The sequence below is a fragment of the Amaranthus tricolor genome, chromosome 6 (assembly GCF_026212465.1).
Source record: "Amaranthus tricolor cultivar Red isolate AtriRed21 chromosome 6, ASM2621246v1, whole genome shotgun sequence".
Lineage (NCBI taxonomy): Eukaryota > Viridiplantae > Streptophyta > Magnoliopsida > Caryophyllales > Amaranthaceae > Amaranthus > Amaranthus tricolor.
The window spans coordinates 7,612,598-7,622,555 of NC_080052.1; the positions used below are offsets into that span (position 1 = coordinate 7,612,598).

At 33.7% G+C, this 9,958-nt stretch overlaps 1 protein-coding gene and 1 non-coding gene across 2 annotated transcripts; one reads left to right on the top strand and one right to left on the bottom strand.

Annotated features, from left to right (window-relative positions):
• The first annotated feature begins 247 nt into the window (after positions 1-247).
• LOC130815518 (uncharacterized) lies at positions 248-9,555 on the top strand. The gene is made up of 10 exons (XM_057682007.1): positions 248-500; positions 600-921; positions 6,811-7,152; positions 7,400-7,699; positions 7,779-8,168; positions 8,263-8,272; positions 8,377-8,526; positions 9,003-9,101; positions 9,202-9,318; positions 9,388-9,555. The coding sequence occupies exons 1-10, from the start codon at positions 248-250 to the stop codon at positions 9,553-9,555; spliced, it is 2,151 nt and encodes a 716-aa protein (XP_057537990.1).
• Positions 2,513-2,628, bottom strand: LOC130816731 (U5 spliceosomal RNA). The gene has a single exon (XR_009043271.1). It is a non-coding gene; the product is annotated as a U5 spliceosomal RNA (small nuclear RNA).
• Positions 9,556-9,958: the final 403 nt, after the last annotated feature.

Genomic DNA, 9,958 nt, shown 5'->3' on the forward strand with positions numbered 1-9,958 from the left:
AAATGACTACGATTACGTTGAGGAACAGTCGCCTGATGATGTAATACCCGGAGAGCCGAATCTAAACGCGAATTTTTTTTTTCAAAATGTTAAGTGCCGCGAACAATCCACTGTATGATGGATGCGAAAATTACTCTCAGATGTCGATTATAGGGAGAATGATGAATCTAAAGACATAATATAATTGCTCAGAGAGGATGTATGACGATATGTGCACTTTGATGAGGCTTTACCTCAACCGAGCTCGATGACATCTAGTTTTTACGACACAAAGAAGCAAATAACGGGGCTTGGGTTACCATCAAAGAGGATTGATTGTTGCATTAATGGATGTATGATCTACTGGGGTCATTCTGCTAATGCAAGACGTTGTCGTACGTGTTCGACAACAAGGTGGGTCAGAGAAGATGTTGGAAATAGACGAATTCCAATGAAACAATTTATATATCTTCTGATAGGTCAACGCTTACAACGGTTGTATGTGTCTCGAGTTACGGCCGGTAAAATAAGATGGTACGCTGAGCACCACATCGAAAAGGGGGAAATGTGTCACCCGTCAGACTCAGAGGCCTGACAACATTTTAATGCAACACATCCAGAATTTGCTGCTGAGATTAGAAATGTTAGGTTTGGTTTGTGTACAGACGGATTCAACCCTTTTGGAAGCTCAGGAAGGCAGTATTCGTCGTGGCCAGTGATTCTAACACCTTACAATATCCCTCCGTGGATGTGCATGAAAACACCATACATGTTCTTGATAGTCATTGCGCCAAGGCCTAATAATCCTAAGCAGAACATCGATATTTACCTACAATCTTTGATTAAGGAGCTTAAGATGTTGTGGAAAGACGACATCTTGACCTATGATGTGTACACGGGTCAGAACTTTTGTCTTAAAGTGGCATTGATGTGGACAATCATGTAACCACCTGGAATTATGAAGGCAAACACTAACTGGAATTTAGTATTAATCAAGCGGAAGCTTACTTTTGCCAACACAATTAAGGGGTTACTTAAAGGTCAAACCAATATCCAAGCAATATAACGGAAGTCTTAACTGTCCAAAATATAGGAAAGTTACAACCAAATCGAAATAAGTCCAAAGTTCAAATTACATCCTTAAATTAGTCTAAATCTAAACTAATAGTCTCTCAAATACAATAAAGAGATCTAAACAAAGGGGAGTCATACTCCAACTCGGGTTCAACTTCCGCTCGCATATCCATTCTCCGTCGAGGTGCCATAGGGGTTTACTCTAAAAACAAAACCATTGGAAGAACATATAAAGCATAGTATCAGCAAAAAGGCTGAGTATAAACACACTGGTGTCCGTCAAACAAGTTATTCGAATTTTTTTTTTTGTTTTTTTTGCGTAAATTCATTTTGAAATATGCTTTTTCATTTGATAAATCATATTATGATTCAAATCCAGTTCAATGGCACTTTAGTCATTTCAAATTCTCATTTTTCATCATAAATCATAAGATCTCAATAGATCCAAATCAATTTCAAACTCATATCATAAGTTTACATGGGTACTCTGTGAGTCATCCTGTGACTCGTTTGGTAGTCGGTCTACCGTCCGCGACATGTCCGGCAAGTGTAACACAATGGTATTGTGAACAATACGCGCTCAGCATTGGTGAACCGTTTAATCATGCACACAACATTTGATGTGGCATATGTACCCGCCATTTAGGCTAAAACATTTTTTTGTACATAATATATATCTTGTAATTTTAATAGCATTTGAAAGTCAAAAATATTAACTTTTTCCATATGATAAACATCTTTTATTTGCACATAGCAAAACATACTTTATTTGCGACTTAGCAAAATCAAATCATAATATTTCCCACATGGGTAAAACATACTTAGCATTAGAGGTGTTCATTCGGTTGATCGGGTCGGTTTCGGACGGGTGTTATTCGATTCGGTTGCATTTCGGATCGGTTATTTTTCGGCTGTGTGTTACAACGGGTCACACTCTGGTCGAGTCGGTTAGTCACGGTTCGGTTAGAGATTGGTTATTCAAGCTATCGGGTTAGCATCAGTTCGGTGTCGGTTGAAGTTCGTGTCGAGTGTCAATCGGTCTCGGGTTTTCATCGATTACTAATTGGTTCGGTTTTTTCGGGTACAGATCGGGTTCGAGGTTTATTTTTCGAGTAGTTATCGGTTACGGATAACTATTGATCGGGTCAATATCGAAATAAGTTAATAGTCAGGTTTTTAATTGATGTATGCTCATTTACTTACAAAAAATAATTACCGATTGTTTTATCAGATATAGCAGATAGGGGTATCAAACAGGTCGGGTTGAGTCATTTTCAGGTTCGGATCATATATAAATGAGTTAATAAACCCGTAACCTGAACCTGACCCATTTAATTAATGGGTCAAAAATTGAAACCCCAACCTGATCTGTAGCAAATCGGATCAATTTGCTAATGACCCATTTAACCTACTTTTTTTAGGTCATTAAATTCATATATTTCAGGTCATTTGACCCATTTAACCTTAATTAAAGGCTTCCTCCAAAAATAAACGTATGCCACTTAATGCAGCGAGCACACGGTATTCTTTAGTAAAAGGCGAAAGAATAGTTCGCTTTGTGCTCACGGCGTGGCTGCGTAAGTTGGTATGAGATCTGTGGAAGTGATTTAAAGGATTTTTCTTTTATTAGTATCTTTCATAGCCGATGTGGGACAACTTTCTTTGTTATTGAAAGTCATCTTCAGCTGACAAATCCCTTAGCCGATGTGGGACAACTTCCTTTCTTATTGAAAGTCATCTTCAGCTGACAAATCCCTCAATACATGGTAATTGGTATTATCTTAGTTTTACGAAGTATTTGGCAAATGTTGATCCGTCTTAAATTTAATAAATGGATTAAATAGGTTTTTTTCGGGTTTAAATATTCAACCTAAACCTAACCCATTTAATAAACAGATCAGGTCGGGTTGACCTATTTAATTAATTGGGTCAAAAATCTAAACCCAAACCCGCTAATTTCGAGTCGGTTTCAGATAAGGTTAGCAGGTCGGGTCAGCTTTTGCCAGCCCTAATAGGCAGATCAATTTATTTCAATTAGTTTATATATATATATATATATATATATATATATATATATATATATATATATATATATATATATATATATATATATATATATATATATATATATATATATATTCTGTATGCAATCTCTTCTGTAAAGAACTTGTGTTCTTCCTTTTTCCGTATTATTAGAAAACTGAAATTGGACTTAATTTGCTAAAATTAGGTGAAAATTTGATTCGGATTTATAACAGTTTGATTTAAAATCGGTTCGAATTTGTATCAGTTCGGGTTAAAAACAGTTCGATCTTAATCGGTTTTAGTCAGGTTACATTCGGTTACGTGCATAATTCGGGTCGGATTTGACTCGGGTCGATCACTGTTCAGTTCGGGTAACATCGGTTAAGGTTTATATGTCGGTTATAAAATTCGGTTGCAGTTCGAGTTCGATTTTGCCCTTTTCGGTTATCAAACGGTTCGAGTGAAGTATCAGTTCGGGTAATTGCGGTTCGATAAACCTAAAAAACTTACATTTTTTCGGGTCGGATAATTTTCGATTCCGGGTTGGATTTTCAGGTCGGGTTTGTTTTGTACACCTCTACTTAGCATAATCATATCATTAAACATAACCTTTGTATGATATTGGGGCATCACTAGCATGTATGGAAATGCATCGTAACAAAAAGTGATCAAAGTTCAATACGATTTTTTTTGAAGGAAACCACTAAAATGTTTCGTTTCAATCCTTCTTAAAGTAAATATAACTTAAAAGGCTTTGAAATTCATTCAAAACAACTGGAATATGATTCATATGTCTATAAAATCATTACGACAGAAGATTTCATAAAACACTATTTTCTTAAATACAAGATAGTTTTGCCGGTAATAAAATCGATAATTGATTAACAAAGTACATATTAATTCTCCAACAAGGCCCAAATTAATCAAGTCATTATAATACCTTATTTAAAATAAATTTAAGGTTGTCCCATCAGATTATAATTGGTTATGCGAATTTATAACGATCTTACAATTACTTTCAAGAATTTGGGTATTTACCGTTATTTAAATGGTGTCTTAAATCCGTAAAATTTATAAACCATCTAATTTAAACTTAATTCATACTATGAGGCAGTAGGTTATTAATATAATTATAAATTTTTTTATATAGGTCTATTTTTACCCAAATTTAATTAACAATATTACACTTTTTAATAAATAAACATTGTCTATTAATTCGATAAATTAGTAAATAATTATTAATTTATTTTATAAAATTATACCAAAGTTCCAGAAGTCATATAATATGTTTATTAGGCTATTTGAACTTATAAAACTCATGTATGATGTTTTATTATTTTGTATAGATATTTTATCGATAAATAGAATAAAATAGGTTTAAAATTATTTTAGTCTGAATAAAATATTATAAAAATTATATAATATTCCAAAAACTATTTTAAGGGGTATAAAATTTTAAATAACCATTAAAAATCATGTGGGGTATTTTTAATAATTAATATCGTTATTTTACCAATAAACCGAATAAAATTTATTTAAGTCCATATATGGTCACGAAAATCCATATAAATTTTTGAACATGTATCTAATGTTTATATAAGTGTCTTATAAAATTTTCATGTCCAAAAGACGTCATTTAGTATTTATTTTATATTTTACTGTTTTCAAACTTACCGATTATTAATAACCGAGTAAAAATTATTAAGGTCCTTAAATGTTAACGAAACGTTTCCAAACTTTTACCAATTTTACTTACTGACCATATGAGTATGTGATAAAAATTTCAAGTCCATATGTCTTTGTTTGGTAATTATTTTATATTTTACCATTATACAATTTACCGTTAGACAATTTAACTATTATTCAAAAATAATAAAAAAAATTCCAAACTAAATATATTCTGGCCAAATCTTGTTGGAGACATTATAATATGTTTTTATTAATTATTTTTGATGATGAAGAGTTCATCTAATACCATGTTTTATAATAAGAGTATTTAACACCTTAAAATCCATTAAAATATCAATTTAACGAATAATCTCAACAAAAAGTATCCAAGAAATTTTCTTAACATATAGCTACTGGAAATTTCTTTTAAAATGAATTTCAAATATTTTCAAATTCATATAATCATTTTCATCACAATAACTTTCACAAAGTAGTGTTACCTTCAAACATACAATAATTTATAAAATCAACATGCATGATGCCCACAATAATAATACATGTAATAAATTATTCCATACTCAAATTTATCATTTTGACATCATTTTTAAGATTTAAGAACTTCTCTTTGGGAGTTTTTTTTTTTAAAAAAAAAGTTTATACACAAACTTTCCCAACTTGTTCTTAAATCCTTTAAAAATCACCCCATGTGACATACCTCGACTCCAAGCCTATATAATTATTCCGTAAGCTCCTACGCGTTCTTAAAAGTGGTTCTAACTTCGGGTCTTTGCCCTTCAAGTTTCAACTCCAACTCTTCAACTAAACATATTGCATTCATCCAAAAAAATCAATAATAATTTTGGATTTCTAATATGCACTTAATTTTTCCAAGTTAGAGTTGTTAGACTAATACTTGTGATGATTTTAATATATTTGGAGTATACTTATTATGTTGAGCAACATACTTAGTTAAGTCCCATAATTTTATTTGAATCCTTTAAGTAACAAAATTTATATGTTTGTAGAAATACATCTTCTTACTTTCTATTATGGCCTATTTTTATAGATATATAAATGATGATTTTCTTAGTTTAAAGATAAAATACTCATTTTATAATGATCTTAGTTTATAGAAAGATTCATGTAAAAAAAATGTTTTACATGAACAAGTTTTAACAAAAACTAGTGGAATAAAGAAATGAACATAACTTACTCTATACTTGGTGGATTTCTTCAAGTTTGGTGTCTATGGAAAGCTCTTAAGATGAAGATTATTTTTATGGGAGATTTGAGTTTATAAACATAAATTTTCAGAAGTTTTAGATGGATTTTTGAAGAAGATTTGATGAGAAAAGAAAGTGTTTTAGTTATTGAAAGTTTGAAGTATTCTAGTTTGTTTATGGATGAACTTGGGAGCAATGTGTTGGGGTTTATGGCTGGATAATTATTCAGAAAATTGAGTGTTTTTGCTTCAAATATTTGCCTCTTGCATGCTTGTAATGATGCACAAGCTTTGGGTAGAACAAAAGGGGTTCTTGGGTAGAGTTTTTAGCTTGTGTATGTAAGTATACAAAGGGCTATAAGGGGGAGTAGAACAGCTTTAGCATGGCTGGTTGGGGTTGTTTTTTTGGTGATTTTTGTCCATCATTTGATCTATTATAGTGTAGGAAAGGTTTATCTAAGATAGTTTAAGGTTTGGGTAAAAATTGTTGTACATGTAACAAGTTATGTAACTTGTACTTCATGTTTAAAAATCACTTGTATATGTGTGAAATATTTAATTTACTCCCATCATGGTTACATAATATGCTTGGGTAATAATAAAATTTTTTTTCGAACTGTTATGGGTAGTTGCTCAACTTTAAGTTTTACCTCCAAAGTTTACGTTACTTGTTACGATTCGTAATCACGTTACGAATTAACAAGTTTCTAATCATTGTAGTGATTTTCAAATTACTACCATCACTAATTAAATTATAATTAGTAACGAACAAATATATAAGAATAATTAGGCGCTAAAAACGACTAATGAAATCTCCTAATAATACGACTATTTCAAATCAGTGACTTTCCGGCATATTCAATGTTATCTGGATGGAGTACTCACGGTAAAAATGCATGTCTTTATTGCATGTCTGATTCAAAGGCCTTTTATCCGAGACACAGTAGGAAGATGTGTTGGTTTGACTGTCATCGTATGTTTTTGCCTTACCGTCCTCCGTTCAGAAGGGACAAGGTTAATTTCATGGCAAGGGTTCAAGAGGAGGGTCATGCCCCACATATTCGCACCGGTGTTGAGTTACTTGCGGAGCTTAATATGTCTGGGATGAAGAAAGTATATGAGGATGGTGCATGCGAATATAACGACACTTATGGTCCGTGGACTGGGGGTGGAAAAAGAGAAGTGTGTTTTGGGACTTACCGTACTGGGAAACTAATATGATCAGACACTGTCTTGATGTGATGCACATTGAAAAGAACTTTTTCGATAATATATTTAATACAGTGATGCGTGTTGAAAAGGGAACCAAGGATCATATTGGTGCACGTAGAGATTTGCAAGACGTTAAGGTTTCCAGATAGTTATGTGTCCAGTGTCCGAGTTGGCTAGGAACATTGACATGACCTAATATTCCATATTTGGGATGAAAAGCCACGATTGTCACGTTTTCATGCAACGCTTATTTCCAATTGCTTTTCATGAGCTGATCCCTGTACCTGTTTGGGAGGCTCTAACTGAGTTAAGCTTGTTTTTCAAAATGATAACTTCTCCAAAATTCAAAACGTCAGACATGATGAAATTAGAGTCTGAAATACCAGTTATACTGTGCAAATTGGAGAAGATCTTCCCCCCATCATTCTTTGATTGCATGGAGCATTTACCCGTCCATTTACCATATGAGACAAGAATAGCTGAACCCGTTCAATATAGGAGGATGTACCCATTCGAAAGGTATATGTATGTCATCCAATTAATATTAATGTTTTTTCATTTATTTGATATGTCTTGTCTAATTAATATTTACATGTAGGTACTTACGACATCTGAAACTCAATGTTGGAAACAAAGCCCATGTTGAAGCGTCAATGTGCAATCAATATCTTACTGAAGAAGCTTCACATTATGTATCTCATTACTTCGAGCTAGAGGTACGATGTAGATATAGAGACCTCCTTATGCACGATGACGGCGGTGACAATAATGATAGATCAGGTGTTCTTTTAATTTTCACTCACCCTGTCAGATTTCATGGGAGGGGTAAAACTAAATTGTTAGATCCCAATGATCTTGAAATTGGACATCGAAATATTCTGATGAATTGTCCTGAGGTTGAACCCTATCTAAGAAGGTTCACAAGTCAGCTACATTCTGCTGTGCCTGCTTCCATGCCACGTCACCAGTTTGATGCTTTACTCGAAGAGCAATTTCCAATATTCTTCAAACAATAAGTAAGTTTATATTGTTTTTCTAGTAACATTGTTGATTATTTACTCTAACTTAATTTTTTTTTTCAGGCTTTTGCCGGTCATCTCGATTATGCTTCGAATGATCAAATACTGAAAGACATGACACAAGGACCTTTGAAATATGCAAAAACTTAAAATATATGTTACGTCAATGGTTATAAGTTTCGCACAAACAAACATGCTACGACAAAAGCTGCAGACAATAGTGGAGTTTGTGTTAAAGCAACCGATGATAGTCAAGACGGAGATGACTTCTATGGTCGGCTTGAAGAGATTATAGAGCTTGAATATCTAGCAATGCCAATCAAGAGAGTTGCCTTATTCAAATGCCACTAGAAGAGGCGTCTCTTCTAAAATTAGAAAGATGTTTAAGCTATCTCTGGACCCTAGTGGCACTTCTTAGAAAAAGGTGCCAGAGTCAGTTAAAAAATTTTATTGGGACGAATTTAAGGTATATGTTAATTACATTCAATCAATTCAAATGGAATTAGATATAATATGTAAAATTAATTATACTTTTTTTTAATATAAAATTAGAAATGCTATAAGTGGCATCTTAGCATTGACAACGATGTCTACAAAGCATGGTACGCTCGATGCTCTATTTAGTACCGGGATACAATGAACAAACTTAGAACCAAAGAGAGAGAGAGCTTTCCTCTCATCGAGAGAGGGAACGAGCCGAGAGGGAGAGTCAGGACTTAGAGATAGAGGAACAGGAACCCTTTTGCCTTGACTTCACCCTACCGGAGTTCTGGAACGCCTTGAAGAGTTACTCTGATACGTAGGAGTTTAAGGCCAAAAGATCTCGTGGGAAGAGTAACAGGCGCAAAGAGGACTCTAGTGCGCCACCTTTGCCTACCTATCGTGGTGGCCCGTATTCTGCCGCGCGATTGCGCAAAAATGGTAAGTTGATATTTCATTAATAATTATTTAAAGTTTTTACATTTATAATTGTTTATTAACTAACATTTCTAATTCTTGAAGGTCGAGGAATCTGGCAACGTACAGCCTACTTCTTATAGGTTGTTGTTACGAACCAAAGGAGTACGTGACTCGGATGGCCAGCGTGTCCTAATCACCGAATACGACAAAAAAGTTAAAGTTTAAATTTATTTTCTTGTGTTGTTTATTTTTGATTTGTATCTAATCTATTTTTGATTTGTCTTTTAGAAGCACTACCGCAAATTAGAAGCAGAAGCAATAAGAATGTGCGAAGAACCTGATTACTCTAAAATTTATGTAGAGGCGATAATTGGGGTAAATAAAAATACTACCATCCTAATCTGTTTGAGAACCGTTTCACCCCTCGAGAGGAGCGCACTACTTAAGATGAAATGAGAGCGCATCTCTCCGAGATTCAGCGTGATATGCATGAATTTCGCCTATTCATGCAAGTTCAACTCGACGAGAACAACCCTACTCGAGAAGATATAAGAGAAATGTGGGCGCGCTTACAAGCCCTCGAAGAAACTCACAGCCAACTACGGAATGCATTATATGGGGAAAGCAATAATGCAGGCCGTGGTTCGGGAGTAGTTAGTCGTCAAGGTTGGAGTGGTGATATGGGTAGTAGCTTAGGTGGAACGGGTGGTTCTCGGGGATCGCATAATAGCCGCGGTGGTGGTAGTCGCTCTAGTCGTGGTGGTTATTTTTAATCTTTGTATTTTAACATTTTTTTGTAAATATGTATATATATTTATTTAATTTTGTATTATAATTTTAAAATCTTTTATTGTATAAT

Excerpts from the sequence above, each read along its gene's own strand:
- LOC130815518 (XM_057682007.1), top strand. The coding sequence starts at position 248 with ATGACATCTAGTTTTTACGACACAAAGAAGCAAATAACGGGGCTTGGG. Across the intron at positions 922-6,810 it reads GCATTGATGTGGACAATCAT|TGACTTTCCGGCATATTCAA; the intron begins GTAACCACCTGG and ends ATTTCAAATCAG. Across the intron at positions 9,102-9,201 it reads GTGGTGGCCCGTATTCTGCC|GTCGAGGAATCTGGCAACGT; the intron begins GCGCGATTGCGC and ends TAATTCTTGAAG.